The following is a 16,922-nucleotide window of genomic DNA, read 5'->3' as shown; positions in this document are numbered from 1 at the left end:
CTGGCATTGATTTAATACCAGCTGAGTTAATTAAATATGGTGGAAATTCATTAATATGTCAAATTCATAAATTAATTTGTTTAATATGGAATAAAGAAGAAATCCCTCAACAGTGGAAAGAATCCATAATTGTTCCTGTGCTTAAAAAAGGTGATAAAATGAACTGCAATAATTACCGTGGAATTTCTCTACTCTCAACAACATATAAAATATTATCTAACATTCTTTTAACAAGACTAACCCCATATGCTAATGAAATTATAGGTGATTATCAATGTGGATTTAAACGTAACAGATCAACTACAGATCAAATTTTTCACATCAGACAGACACTGGAAAAAAAGTGGGAATATAATCAAAATGTCCATCAGCTATTCATTGATTTCAGAAAAGCATATGATTCGGTCAAAAGAGATAAATTATATAATATATTAGTAGAGTTTGGAATACCTAAGAAGCTTGTTAGTATGATAAAAATATGCACCAGGGAGACAGAAAGTAAAATTCGTGTGGGTATTAATATGTCTGACAAATTTACAATTCATGATGGGTTAAAACAAGGAGATGCATTATCTCCATTGCTCTTTAATTTTGCCTTAGAATATGCTGTAAGGAAGGTAAAAGAAACTAAAGAAGGACTAAAATTAAATGGTGTGACTCAGTTGTTAGCATCTGCAGATGATGTAGACTTACTGGGGGATGATGTGAATACAATTAAGAATAATGCTAAAATATTTTTCAAAACTGCTAAAGAGATAGGTTTAGAAGTTAACAAAGAGAAAACTAAATATATGCTTACAAGCCGAAACCAAGTGTTAGGTAATAATCAAAATCTAATTATTGATAACAACTCGTTTGAACGTGTTTCCAAATTCAAATACTTAGGAGTAATATTAACAAATGAAAATTATATTAAAGAGGAAATAAAAAGTAGGCTTAATTCAGGAAATGCATGTTACTTCTCTCTTCATAAACTTTTGTCTTCTCGTTTAATATCTAAGAAACTAAAAGTTAAAATATACAAAACAGTAATTTTGCCTGTAGTATTATATGGATGTGAAACTTGGTCCCTTACATTGAAAGAGGAACATAAATTGAGAGTATTTGAAAATAAGATCCTTAGGAAAATATTTGGACCTAAAAGGGATGAGGAGACTGGTGAGTGGAGAAGGTTACATAATTTAGAACTACATAATTTGTATTCATGTCCAGATATTATTAGAATAATTAAATCAAGAAGACTTAGGTGGGCAGGCCATGTGGCACGAATGGGAGAGGAAAGAGGAGTTTACAGGATTCTTGTTGGGAAACCTGATGGTAAGAGACCTGTAGGAAGGCCAAGACGAAGATGGAGGGACAACATTGAGATGGACCTAAGAGAAATCGGTAGGGATGGAAAAGAGTATATAGAACTTGCTCAAGATAGGGAAAGATGGAAGGCCTGTGTTGCTGCAGCCATGAACCTTCGGGTTTAAGAAGGCTATGGAGTTAGTTAGTTAGTTAGTTAGCATATAACCAAGTCTACTGAATATGTCTGCAGCTAATTCCAAACTGAGAAGGAGTAGTAGTTGGGTAACTTTAAAGCAATGGGATTGGTGTTGTTGCAGCAGTATTGTAAAGCTGCAGAAGTTCTTTGTTTGTACCAAACATGCTCAATTGCAAAACCGATCTCATCCTCGAAGAGTGCGAATGTTTCCTTACAACTACGTTTGATGAAAACTGTGACACCATCTTCTTTCGGCCCGTCAAAGAAGCAGAAATTGCACAATTCGTGTCCAAAATCCGTTCTAATTCTTGTGGCACAGACGGCATAAACCTAAAAATGATACGGCTAATTTTTCCACACATTCTTTCACCTCGGACTCACTTGATCAATTTGTCTTACATGGAAGGAGGCTAGAATCCTGCCCTTTCCGAAGAAACGACACGTGACTGACATGAACGACTTACGACCAATTAGTATATTACCTGTTTAATCAAAAGTTATCAAGAAAGCTGTGTACAAGCAGATAGAAAGTTTTGTTGCCAAAAATCAAATATTGCCTGCAGTACAATCTGGTTTCAGACCTTCCCACAGCACTGCAACAATACTCATGAAAGTAACAGACTGCATTCTACAAACACCGAATGAAAGTAAGGCTTAAGTCCAAGGCATTTAATTTTGTATCCCATCAGTTACTCCTTTCAAAAATGAGTTATTATGGTTTTTCGCCGGGAGCAATAAAATGGTTCCGGTCGTACCTTACTGTGCGAGTGCAATCGGTGACTCTTCCCTCATGAGCTACATCGACTCCCCTCACGATACCCTCAGGGGTCGTGCAGGGAAGTATTCTAGGCCCTTTTCTATACTCCCTCTTCACTGCCGACTTACCTCTGCACGTACAACACAGTGTACCTCATTGTTTTGCTGACAACATGCAGCTGATGATGCCAGTAGACCCCAAAAATGCCAAACCAGTGATTGATCTCCTGAACCGTGACCTTGATGCTATATATAAATGGTGTAAATGTAATGGTCTTGTAATTAACCCCAGTAAGTGCTGCTTTACATTAATTGGTTCTAGTGCTGCCTTAAATAAAATTCAAATAAATGGGTTATCAACTAATATTAATGATGTGAGGGTCTCACACTGCACAACTGTTAAAAACTTAGGTGTGATATTTAATCAGAAACTTGACTGGCAAAACCACGTAACATCTGAGAGTTCAAAATGTTATGGTATACTTAGATCACTCTATAAGTCATCACACTTACTTTCGACTGATGTTTAATTGCATCTTATGCAAGCTCTCGTTCTTCCCATTTTTTATTATTGTGACGTTTAACAAAAGAGAATGCTAAAATTGTACAAAAAGTACAGAATTTCTGCGTACATTTTGCATTTAGCTTGAAACGAAGGGATCACATACTGTCTTACTTAAGAGACAGAAGAAAAACACACATTGACGAACATCGCAATACAACTTGCATATAAAAGAGCCAAGGACTATTTAGGGTTAGGCAGGGTGGGGTGTCCAGGGAGTCCGAATCTTCCACGAGAGACTTACGATGTACTAAAATTAAATAATGTAAATATGCTTGTTTTGTTTCGCATCTGTTGTATAATCGAGAGAGGTGTATTTCCGTCAAACTTATTGTAAGGGAAGGATTACATTGAGATCATACAACTTTGGTTGACAGTATTAAAGAAGATTTATGCACACCACTACTTAAGTAATATGAAGTGGTCAGAAGTAGCGAGCTACTTATAGCGTCGCTACTGTTGCTAGCTACAAAATTTGTAGCTGTAGCTGTAGCGACGCTACATTTTGAAAATTGTAGTTGTAGCGGTAGCGAAGCTACAAAATTCCTGTAGTTGTAGCGAAATTTTCGCTACAGCTACTTCTTTCCTCGGCATTTTGAGGTGAATTTTGAATGTGGCAACAGCGTCAGAGAAAATCGACAATAACCCTTAATTTTGCAGGAGGTTCATAAAGACAGTCTATTACATGGACATACAGATTATCTAGATTGTAGATTATAGATATCTGCGTAATTTATTTAATTAGTATCTGAAGAATTCAGATATCCAGATAACTAACTGACATATGAATATATTCCTGCTAACAGCTACGTTTTTTTAGCTGCATCGCTATTTTGGGGAGAAACATGCCTCGTTTGTTGCACTACTGGAAAAAAGTGCCTCATTTGCATCACCGCCGAAACAAATCCTGTGGATATTCATGGTGTAAGAGACACCAAAATGTCATTAATTGCTGTGTAAGACACAACTTGCAGTGCAAAAACGAGCAATGGATTTTCCACTGCACTGACAAGGGAATAGTGCCAGCAATAAATGGCTCAGTACGTTAACAGCATTAATCATAGTCAGTATATAGGATCTCACCAGCAACAAATTATAGTTACAAGAATGATAGAGTTTCTGGAATCACAATTGAGAGGTCTAGTGAGAGAGGGAGCTATGCCACTTTGACAAGAAATGGAAATAAATTGAGTTTTCTAAAGCATTACGTTGGGTCATAATTTGTATAACAAAGGGTAATTTTTTTCTGAACATATTGTTAGGTAAATTATTCAAAAGGAAAATATGAATTTCAATATAAATACCATTTATTATGAACATGTATGGTATATTGTTGTAGTATACCCATGTGGAAAAATCAATCTAGCACATCAAAGACTCTGAACAGGGCTTAAATACTTTTGCCTGAGTGTAAATCATGTTCACAGGGTTAGGTATGAACTACATAAAGACAACTTCATATGTCTTCTGGAGGATCTTCACTGTCCATTGTTTCTGTGGATTTTAGTTTTTGGTAAACACCATGAAAAACTGGAGGAATATAAGGCATTATTGCCATGAGATCTTTTAACTTCAGGGCTGATATTAAATCTAGCACCGGTTACTGCAACACAACCTCTGCCACTCCTATTGCAGACACCATCAGTAAGTGGCATAGCTGCTCCTCTCACTCAAAATGCTGATGAGGACGTATTCAAGAATTCAGAAAATCTGCTGCAGAACAAGCGGGAGTTATGCAACATGGTTGTAGTTCACATGATAGATGACAGATGGTAGGAGAATACTGAAAATGGCTCCAGGTCATAGGGCTCAAGGTACTTTTCATTCAAAATGCTGACTTCATATCAGTCTATAAAAAATGAAATATTTATTCTCAAGAAAAATATGTTGATGTGAACATAAATACGTAATCCTACCAAATTTTATTTGTGTATAGTTGTAATAATTAATTTGGGTAACACCCTAATTGCAATATTCATATATCAAATTTGAATTGATATGCCACTTGCATAGGTATGGTATTCTCAAAAACTATAGTAAAAATAAGTAACTGAAGTAACACTGCTATCAGAATTATCGAATGACTGGAATCATGATAATAAATAACAGAATCTATTTACCAATAGTAGGGGATTTTTTTAACACCCATATGGTTTTTTTTTTATGGAGAAGTAGCTCAAAAAGTAGCGAAGTAGCGAGTAGCGAACAGGAGTAGCGTAGCGAGCTACTTTTAGATAAATGTAGCTGTAGCTGTAGCGAAGCTACATTTTGGAAGAGTAGCTGTAGCTGTAGCGAAGCTACTTTTAAGATGTAGCATTCTGATCACTGGTAATATGCTTAAATATTAAATAAAGAGCTTTACTTTTCATCAAAATGGATCTAACATCCTTTTTCATTATTCAATAAATATTCAATTCCTTATCTGTTTCACAATCACCTTGCCAGGGCAGTTGTTTTTATACAAATTGATGAGATCTTAACTATTCATGAGCTAGATGTTATATTCCTATCCTATCCTTATACAGGCTTTTTTCCTTTCATGTAATAACAATATTAATTAATATTACAGTTATTTTAATACGGTTTTATTATTAGAAGAAGATACCAACATATATGGATTAGTTTATAACATCGAGTATCAGGCTCTCCTGTATGGTGCTGTAAACTAGGGAAATAATGATGATGTTTTGTAGTAGTGCATAGCTGTTCAGCCTGTTGCAACACATGTGCAGAACAGGCGTAAGACATTCCTTTGTGTTTTCTGCAGTTGGTGGATTATCCTAGGTGAGATGATTTTGATGTTCTTTCTTTTCCTAACGTAATATAAACATATCTTGCACCCTTACATGAATATCACTCCAATAGTTAGCTATTTGGAATCATTGGGGAAGTCATGTAGTTACTAAAATGTGTACTTTTAGCATTTTTGATACAATTAAAACTGTTTACAGCCAATGCATATTACTCATATTGAACTGGAACGACGAATTTGCAAATTTACTACAGGACTTTTCAAACATCCTGCAGATATGTCTAATACTGTTTCTTGTTCATATCTATCATAGTTCTCCTGAAATACATGTACGTCAGTTTCCGCGCAGCTTACTAATTTCTAGGTATGCTTGATTCTGTTAACTGTACATTCGTATTATTCACAGTTGCGAACTATCCCTCTGGATCCGAGCATGCATGTAAAACACGAACCTAATCACTCCGCTCCGGAGCGCTCCTTTAGTACCACCGTGACCCAGCTCCGAAACCCTGCCTACTGGCAATCGCATAGTTGTCAGCGATGTACTCTCCATCCTTTCATCCTTACATTTATCTTTGTTGTTGAAAATATCCGAAAGGCAGAAATACGACGTTAAGGAATCAAAGTGTACACATGCTACCTATTTCTTAAAAAAAATAATATTGAACCTCCCGGAAGCCGGCTCTGTAGCTTAGTGGTATAGCAATGCCATGGTGTGCCAGATACCTGGGTTCGAGTCCTTGTTGAGCCTGCATTTTTCGTTAAAAATTCTACCTAAGTTATGGTTGTAGCGAAATCCGGATTGTCTCAGAAATGGGGAGATTACCTCCGAAATCTGGATTCTCTCATTTTGTCATCTGATTCCCGAATAGTCAAAAAAAAGTCTGGATTTGGCGATCCCTACTTCACACGTCTTGCATGATCACTGGCCTGCTGATGTGCAAGTGGAATTATCGGTGTGATAATTCCTAGTAATTCAGACTTCATAACATTAGATCTGTTGTGTGTTTCATTTTCCCCTAACCTCTTTGTAGCGCCATCCCTGTCACTGTGTATTTCGTCCAATGAGTACAAGCTAGCAAAATTGTGAATTTCAACAAGTTTGTAGATAATTCTGCAGCTGTTCATAAAACAGACGTATTTTATTAGTTTCTTGCTGTGGTTCATTTTCCCATTTCGGCAAAAAAGTATTCACACTCTTTGCATATGTAAATGAGAGGGGGAGGGAGAAGTTGCCCCCCCTAATACTCTCACTTAGAAATTTAGTGTAGAGGAATCTTATAACCGTTCTTAAACAACATTAGGGTGGCCCAGGGCTATTTTGATCATTTCAGATTCAAAATTCAATTTCAGTCACAAATTTGGGTTGACACATTACATTAGTGTAGCTATGCCCATTGCCCCTCCGGCAACACAACCATGTTAAAATTATCCCAGTTTTGTCTATCGTGTTTCCCTAATTGTGAATGGTATCTGGATATCATGTAATTGACGTCCACCTGCTTCCTCAGATACCTCTTTCACGTATTCTTTCTACGGGGAACCTTATTTCCTATGGGGAGTCCCTTCCACATAAGTCCCCCAGATCTCCCATGGTGAGTTTCTGGTAGAGCACATAAGATTCATTTATGATTTCTTTGGAACAGCCTTTCTAAATGCCATAGTACTCTTCCTACAGAAGTGTGAACTGTACTTTCCCACACTTTCGGTGGTGTCTATCTCCGACACTGAGCATGTCTCGGAAAAGTGGAAGAGGAACTTTCGTCTGGGTTTGAAGCGATGTATCTCTTGTTTCATTTATGACTATTTAGCCATTGTTATGGTCAGTGATGCATTATATCCATGTGCTTTACCTGCTGCCATGTACTTAGTCTTCCCTTCATTCACCACCAATCCCATCTTTTTTGCTTTCCTTTCTATGGCCAAAAATGCTTCTTCTACTGCATGTAGAGATCTTCCTACTATATCCAGGTCATCCACATATGCTAGTATCTGGATTGACTTGTAGCATATGGTACCCCCTAATTTGCACCCAAGCTTCCCGTATAATCTTCTCTAAGGCAATGTTAAACAACAAACAGGACAGTACATCACCTTGTCTTAGTCCATTTTCTATTTCAACAGGTTCTGAGAGTTGTCTTCCTACCCTTATCCTACTGTTAGATCCCTCCATGGTTATCCTCACCATTCTTAAAAAATTTATTGGAATACCAAGGTCTTCCATTGCCAGATATAGTTGGGCCCTGTTTATACTATCGTATGCGGATTTAAAATCAATAAATATTACTATTACTATCCCAAACTCCAGTTTTTTCTCCAGTATTTGCTTTAAGGTGAATATCTGGTTAATTGTAGATTTTCCTGACCTGAACCCCCATTGATATGGTCCAATGCACTTTTCTACATATGGTAGTAGTCTGTTATATATGATTCTTGCAAATACTTTATAGGCAACTATGATACCCATCCTCCAATCACTTGGCATCTGCCCCTTTTTTTCAAATTATGTTTATTATTTCATTCAAGCCTCTAATGACACACTCACCTCCATGCTTAAGCAGTTGTGCTTGCAAGTCATCTATCCCAGGTGCTTTAGTATTTGTCAATATCTTGACTGTCTCCCATACTTCATGTAACGTTGGACTTTCTATGCCCTCTTCTCCTTCCTCTTCCTCTTCTTTATTTAATTCTTCTTCCAGCATACCTGCTACATCTGTACTGCCATTCAATAAATCATTAAAATGCCTTCTCCACCTTTCTAAAATTTCATTACTGTCACTAATTATATCACCTGTTTCATTTCTACAGACTGTTGTCCTTGGCTTAAAAACATCTTTTGTATTATTTACCAGCTTATACATCTGCATTACACTCTTCTGCTCATGCAGGCTTTCCAACTGCTTCATCTCCTGCTTCATCCATTCCCTGTTTTTCTTCCTATGGACTCTCTTCTCGATCCTTCTTTTCTCTTGATATTCCTCCCTAACTCTCCTTGTTGCACTTCTTTGCTGCATCCTCTTACATACATCATTCTTTTCTTTGGTTACATTTTGACATTCTTCATGGAGCCACGTTTCTTTCTTTGCCAGCTTTCGTGTTTCAAGTATTTCCTTTGCTACATTACTGATCCTAAGCTTATACCTGTTCCACCTCTCATCTACTTTTTCTGCTCCTGCCAGTTTTGTCCCGATGAATCCCTCTTCTAATTTACTTCTGTACCTCTCAACCACCATTGGATTTCTTAACTGTGTGACATTAAATTTCAACAGGCCTTCATTTTTCGACTATTAGATATTCTTGCTCTAATCCTTCCCATAAGCAAATAATGGTCGGCATCAATATTAGCCTCCCCTGTACGATCTAGCATCAATGATATCTGATCTATCAGCATGTGGTCAATTTGATTGTAAGTTTTTCCATCCAGGGCTCTCCATGTCATTTTATGAATATCTTTGTGCTGGAATAAGTTGTTGCTATTACTTGATTCCGAGATGCTGCAAACATTATTAGCCTCATACCATTGTTATTTGTTACTTTATGCATACTTTGTTTACCAATTATTGGTTGATACACGTCTTCAATGCCTATTTTGGCATTAAAGTCTCCAATTACTACTTTTATGTCATTTTTGGGCAATCATCAAATGCTCTCTCTAACTCATCTTAGAAATCTTATTTTACATCATCTGTGGATACTTCCATAGGTGCATGGCTATTGATTATACTGTAATTAAAGAGCTCTCCTTTAACTCTTAATGTTGATAATCTTGAACTTATAGCTTTAAATCCTGTCACTCGATGTTTTAGTTGTTTATGTATTATAATCCCAGTTCCTAGCATATGCAGCCTTTCATCACAGCTATAGAAGACAGTTGCTTCTCTCTTTTCCAAAACTCCTTTTCCAATCCAACATACTTGTTGCAATGCCACTATCGCAAGCTTATAATTATTTAGTTGATCCAGCAATATCCTCACTGCACCTGCCCTATACAAAGATAGCACATTCCAGCTCCCTACATATAGATCCTTCCCTTTCTATAATTCGATCATCCATTATTCATGCCAGTCCATCGTCGGTAGATCTATCCAGCTACATTTCCTTGAGGTCTCGTAACGTGGTTCTTTTTGTAGGATGGGGTTGTTGCCTCCATGCCCAACCCCCATTCTTGGAGGACCAGGATTTGTTTACGGTTATTTGTTGAGTTTTTTAAAATTTTTTTAAAGATAGTTTATCAATATCATTTTATATATATATATATAAAAATCAAATAAGGTAAAAGGAAACACTGTTTCCTTTTACCTTATTTGATTTTTACTTAGCCCTTTTGGCCCTCCTTGCTTTTATCCATTATACCGTGCGTTCATTTCGATCTGCAGCCGAGAGATCGGGAGAAGCGTGGCGGGCGGCGCTGACGGAGATGCCGACATTTGCGGCCTGTAATGCCCGCTTATTTTTATAGACATATGCAGACATTTATATAAATATTGCAAAACGATCACTAACCTGTGTTATAACACGCAAAAGTTCTTCTGTAATTCATCCAAGTTCTGCTCTTATATACACAAAAAAATACGCTTTAGAAACGATGTTAAGAGCCACAGATAATAAAACATTTTAATCATAGTTTTGACCAGTAACGTCCTGCTTAAGTTTATATCCTTGAAAGAGTTTTGTGCCGATGGGGATCGTTTGGAGGTTTTGAATGTTCAACACTGTATCAAGATTACGCTGTAGAAGAAACCGTTAAAAGTCAATAGTGTTCGTGAGCTTCCTTGCAATCCGAAATCTCCGAGCTCGAGTTTTTTGTTCCTTCGCGACTAGATGAAGACAGAGTTGTAAATATAGTGGCGAGCAATGTAAACCAAGAGCGTGTTAATTTCGTACTGTGCGCAAGAGTGTTATTCTTGGTTACTTGCAGTTACTTGTTTGTGTTATTGTAGTGTGTATGTGTGACGTGTCAGTGAGGCGATTGGAATGCCAGCCGCAAGATTCACGTTAGAACAAAGATTTTTTTATGTATGACACGTACCTACGTGAAAACAAACTCGTGTCGAGACGTGTGTAGGTAATTTGTACAGAAATTCCCATGCGTTTCAACTCCACACAGAGATACGGTTAGACATATTGTCCTTAAATTACGAGAAACTGTATCGTTAAATTTTAAAACACCTAAGCAAAAACGACGGATTCTAACCGAAGCAAAACTCGATGATATTGGTGCAGCGTTAGAACATTCTCCAAACAAACCTCTACGCCGTGTTTCACAAGAGGTGGGCGTGTCAAAATCATCGGCACATACAGTCACTAAGCTACTAAAATTAAAACCATACTCTTATAACACAGGTTAGTGCTCGTTTTGCAATATTTATATAAATGTCGGCATGTGTCCATAAAAATAAGCGGGCATTTCAGGCCGCAAATGTCGGCATCTCCGTCAGTGCCGCCCGCCGCGCTTCTCCCGATCTCTCGGCTGCAGATCGAAATGGACGCACGGTATGTGTATATATATATATATATATATATATATATATATATATATATATATATATATATATATATATAGACACACACACATACATACACATGATTTTGTACTCCCACCTCGAAGTAAGTGCACTTTTGCTGTAGATAGATACTGCAATACTTATAGCCACAGAAGTGTTAACTCAGTCCAAGTCTTATTTTTAAGTTTTAAATATGGGATAAAATTGTGAACAATAGGTATTATCCATCCATATTTTGCTACAATTTTTGCTATCTTACTCAGTAAACTAATGCAAATCCAAAGACAGTGACATTTTTTATAGGATTATAATTTGTGAGCCTTTCTACAGTAGTGTTGACAATATTCATAAGAAAAATATGCATGGAGTCAAGACAAGAACATATTTTTATTGAAACATTCATATTTTTCTAAATACTTCTTAATTCTTCTTGAATTTGTTTAGGTGGGCAATCGAGTGGGCAGTGGTTGTGTACCTGGCTTCTATAAAATTTCATTAATAAAATATAATATGTTTTGATAAAAATAGCAAAATGTAAGTATTTTTTTTATTAAAAGCCAAGACCATTGTATTAAAAATATATATATACAATTTTGTATTACAGAATTGCCATTGTTTTCACATTGATTTGACATGTCGATAGTAAAACTAACACTTTTGACCTTTAAAATAGGTTTTATTATTGGAAAGCATTGAAGAATAATAATAAAATAACTTATAATGATAATTATTCTCGGAGGAGAGGATATTTTCTGTCCTTGGGTGAGAAAGAATTTAGAAATGTGGACAGTGAAAAGGTGTAATCCCTGGATTCTAAACCCCATCCTTCCCTTCATTTCGAACACTGTTGTTGCTTAATAAGAAATGTAAGTCACATTTTACAACTTGTGTGTGCTAATTTGAAACCATGATGCATAAGAAATCATGCAATAAAATGATAAATGTGCAATTAGTCATAATTATATTTTTAGACTGATATGTTGCATGTACTTTTTGATGTACATGTATGCACAGAACTATATTTTGTCTTGCAGGAACAAAAGGATTCAGTGGTTCAATGCCAGATATCAGATTACTGATGGAAGTGAGCACATTGAACGTGTAGAGAGCAAATCACTTAAATGTGATAAAGACATAAATGTTAGTGGTTCAGAAGTGGTTCAGGAATCGGAAGTCAATGAAGAGCCTAGAAGACTGGGACAGACATCCTCAAAGAGAAAAAGAGAAAGTAGCAAAGATCGAGTGAAGAAGAAATCAACACCAGTGGTAACTGAGCAAAATGTCACTCCAACAAAGAAGATGCGCATAGTTGTGGGTGATTTCAGAGTGTTTTATCATAGAGTGTTCCATTTACTGGCAGCTGTGAAAGAGACCGGAAGAAACGACGAAGAAAGATTTAAATATCTACAAAGAACATGGGCTAATTACAATGATGAGGAGAAGAAAAGGTACCCCATAAGTCGCCGCAAAGATACACCTCCTGATGATTTTCCCTTTAAAATTACATCAAAAAGCATAATAAAGGAAATAGAAGCTATCAAGAGAGCGAGTAAGCAACAAATGGAACTTGCAAAAAGGGTGTGTATCCATTTGCAATAGTTTGTTATTAATATTATGCACATAGTATGATAAAAAAATACATATAATTAAGTTATATACAGTCAAAATCATAAATGCTATAACAAACTATTAATCCTAACATAACAGCAGTGGAAGTATAATGTATATTTGTACATACTAATATATACAAGTAGAAATGGCACAGTATGCCAGAGACCCAGGTTCAGAGTCTAGGTCGAGCCAGCATGTTTTGCTGAAAATTTCTACATAGTACATCTCCTGTGTGTACCTAATCTTCAATAATACAGGGAGTCTCATAAGTAATAGTGCAAACTGACACAGGTGAAAGTATACGATAATAAAGTAAAAAGGTAAAGTGCTCCCCTGTGCATAGCACCATGCCATGAAGGCGTATAGGGGGTGTGGGGGTAACGCCCCACACTTTCTTAATCCAGTCGTGACTGGGGGTGATGTGATCAGCATCATGCCCCTGACCGCCTTTACCCCCCAGGGTTTCCCCCAGGTACCCATGTTATTCGACACTGGGTGGGCGCCGGGGCCGCTTCCAACGTTAGGAAAGTTCCCGGATTTGAACCGGCCGAGGATCGAACCCGGGACCTTTAGCATGGTAGTCAGACCCGTTACCGACTGAGCCACCGTGGCCAACCAAGATGGGTCTGCAAACAAGCCATTTTCGAGATAATCACGAATGTGTGATTACAAGCCACCACTGACTTCATTATTTGTAAACATCGTCCTAGTTGGTAAAATGCTAATAATGTGCTTGAACTTTTTGTTACAAGCCATCAGTGCTTGCATTTTGTAAACATTGCATTTTCAGAGGTTTGCTCTTTCTTTACAAAACAGAACATTTCTGAGAGGTGGCGTTGTAATCAAACAGGATGGATACAATCAGTACAGATAATTGTACAGGCTTGTGACCAATTCCAAAATAAACCGGGGGTGTTCGAAAGCATTTTACCAACTAGGATGACTTTTACAAACAATGAAGTCAATGGCGGCTTGTAATCACACATTTGCGATTATCTCGAAAACAGCTCGTTTGCAGACCCATGTTTACTAAGACTTTTTGCTTCTATTATCGTGTACTTTCACATGTCAGTTTGCGCTATTACTTTTGAGAGACCTTGTATGCACGTCTGTTATTATTATTATTATTTTTACAGACTATGGCACAAAATGATGATTATCAATGTGGATTTAAATGTAAGAGATCAAATTTTTCACATCAGACATACACACTTGAGAAAAGTGGGAATATAATCAAAATGTCCATCAACTATTCATTGATTTTAAAAAAGCATATGATTCAGTCAAAAGAGAGAAATTATATAATATATAGTAGAGTTTGAAATACCTAAGAAACTTGTTAATATGATAAAAGTATGTATCAGTAAAACAGAAAGTAAAATTTGTGTGGGTATTAATGCAGGATGGCGACAGACCTGGAAAACCGGGAAAAGTCAGGGAATTTGGGTGTCAAAAAAAGTCAGGGAAATGTCAGGGAATTTCGCCTTCATTGATTTTTTTTCGCCTTCATTGATTTTTTTTTTATTTGATTTTTTTTTTTAATTTAAAGACATCGTTATGGAACTCTGCACGGGAACAGGAAATCTCGTTCGCAAGTTTCGGCCTCAACTTTTAGGCCTCTTTTATGCGCAAAACCATAGAACTAACTTTTCTATGGCAACACCAGTGATGGCAGGAGGAGGAGAGAAATTTCTCTCGCCTGGGCTTCTCGGCGGGAATTTTAAATTCGAACACTCTTTGGAGGAAAATTGTTATAACTCAGGCACTATGGGAGCAATCTACTTCGAATACTTTCGTTTTGCAGATAAAACATCAGCGCATGTAACCGTTCACAATTCAGAACGCCGGACTGAGGAAGGGGGACTTGGGTTGCACGTCCCCTGAATCTCAATGGAAAAAACAAAAATCTGGTGTTTGCCCCCTCTTCTCCCTCTATTTTGGAGAGAAGGCGAGAACTTTAGTATTCTTTTTAAAGAATGGACATTTCTCAAGAGAATGAAACATATTTCATGTTGTTGGGTGCCATACAAGTTGAATAATATGCCAAAATGTAATTTTTTTTTTTTATGAAAAATAGGTAATTTGCATTTTTGGAGGAACATTGTTATAACTCGGGCACTATTGGAGCAATCTACTTCGGATAAGTTTTGTTTTTCAGCTAAAACATCAGATCATGCAACCGTTCACAATTCAGAACGCTGGACCGAGGAAGGGGGCTTGGGGGCACATCCCCCGAATTTCAATGAAAAAAAATCTGTAGTTTGCCCCCTCTTCTCCCACTATTTTTGGGATAAGGCGCAAATTTTAGTATTATTTTCAAAGAATGGACATTTCTCAAGAGAATGAAACATATTTTATGTTCTTGGGTGCCATACAAGTTGAATAATAAGCCAAAATGTGATATATTTTTTTACGAAAAATAGGTAATTTGCATTTTTGGAGGAAAATTGTTATAACTCGGGCACTATGGGAGCAATCTACTTCGGATCAGTTTTGTTTTTCAGCTAAAACATCTGAGCATGCAACCGTGTACAACCCAGAACGCCGAACCGAGGAAGGGGGGTTTGGAGTCGCGACCTCCGAATTTCAATATTTCAATGCAAAAAAATAAGAATCTGGACTTTGCCCCCTCTTCTCCCGCTATTTTGGGGAGAAGGCGCAAACCTTAGTATTCTCTTCAAGGAATGGACATTTCCAAAGAGATTGATTGAAACATGTTTCATGTAACTGGGTGCCATGCAAGTTGAATAATGAGCCAAAATGTGAAACTCTGTTCAGAAATGTGGCATTGATATGTTGCGGAGAGGGGGCGAGGTTGGTCATCAATATGAATTTCCCAGGCTTGCTCCAGATCTGTGTCAGAGTTTCCACCCAAACATAAGAGTACGAAGTTCCAAAAAGCACATTCATTTCGTAATCAGCACAATGATACCGGTATCATCGGGGCAGTACGACCTTACTTTGATGATACTATATGCTATCATCTGGGGAGTAAAGGTTTAGTTTAGCCTCTAAATATTACGTGGAAAATACATTGAATTATCATTTTTTCTTGTCCGTATGGGAGTAGTAAGGGGACTTGTCAACAGATGGAGGGGATAAGAGCGGGTGGCGCCGTCCGATAGTAAGGCATTTTGTTGGGCAAACTGAAGGAACTTGGAAGAAAATATGTTCTATTGATACATACAATTTTTGTCGAATATCGCCACCCGACAAAGTATCTCACTACGACATGCGACAGAAATTGCATGGACTGCAACATCCAACAAAAATCGCATGCATAAACAAGAAGAGCTTTAGACTGAAAATATGCTGCTGGAATTTTATTACTTTTCTGGCTCACTTCACCTTATTTAATGTAGAAGTGCTTACGAATGTTTTCTTTCATCATCCTGATGTATTACTGGTTTCGCACAAGTTAACATACGTTTACAATGATATTGCACTATTTTTAGATATCAAGAAGAATCCAACAAAATGGGATATATATTGAATACTATCATGAAAAAGTGAAACATAAAGCTGCATTGGTGAACTTTATAAAAATTGGCAAGTGCATGCTCGCAACCTCAAATTTACTGCAACACTAGTATTGCAACTACATTAACGCCACTCTCTGTCCTGTCTGTTTAAACTCGTGAGAGATGGTCATTAATCTCTCACTGAGTGAAGTTAATGTCCAATATTATGAAATAAAATCCTAATAATAAATACGTAAATATTTTAATATCATATTTACTCGAATCACTCAATCATAAAAGCAAATCACTTGCTTCAAGAATTGACTTTTCTCTGCCAGCCCTGCTAAATTTTCACTTTCCATCTACTGATTTATACAAGGAGTGGCCAGAAAGTAATTTCCGATTAGTAGGGAACCGCAAACGCCAAAACCGTGAAAACTGGTAATTCCTGCGAAGTTATGTTTAGGAATGTGCAGTGATGTCTGGACATACTTTTCGCCCTTTCGAAATATCGAAATAATGCGAATTTGGCATAAAATGCGAATTGTTGGCGTTTTTAGCGATTTTTTTAAAAGAAATGTTCTAAAACAACGAAAAATGTCATGAAATCCAACATTCTTGTCTTTTCTAGGCCATGTTTATGTACAAAGAACATTCAAGTTTTCCAACATTTTACTCAAGAGTAAACTCTATAGTTATACGTACATGGAATAATTCCGACAGCCACATTAAATCATGTATTTCTCTCGATTTTTTCAACTTCTATCGAAACCATTTGCATCACAGAGCA

At 36.9% G+C, this 16,922-nt stretch overlaps 1 protein-coding gene across 1 annotated transcript in view; it reads left to right on the top strand.

Moving 5' to 3' along the window:
* Positions 1-16,922, top strand: part of LOC145983694 (uncharacterized) — a 133,572-nt gene that overhangs the window by 70,862 nt on the left and 45,788 nt on the right. Inside the window, exon 4 of the mRNA XM_083116749.1 lies at positions 12,095-12,638. Coding sequence (XP_082972875.1) covers positions 12,095-12,638 — 544 coding nt within the window. The remainder of the gene's footprint in view (positions 1-12,094; positions 12,639-16,922) is intronic.

This window comes from Lepisma saccharinum, chromosome 2 (assembly GCF_977018435.1).
Source record: "Lepisma saccharinum chromosome 2, izLepSacc3.1, whole genome shotgun sequence".
In the NCBI taxonomy this organism is placed as follows: domain Eukaryota; kingdom Metazoa; phylum Arthropoda; class Insecta; order Zygentoma; family Lepismatidae; genus Lepisma; species Lepisma saccharinum.
This window is presented reverse-complemented; position numbering and strand designations above follow the sequence as displayed.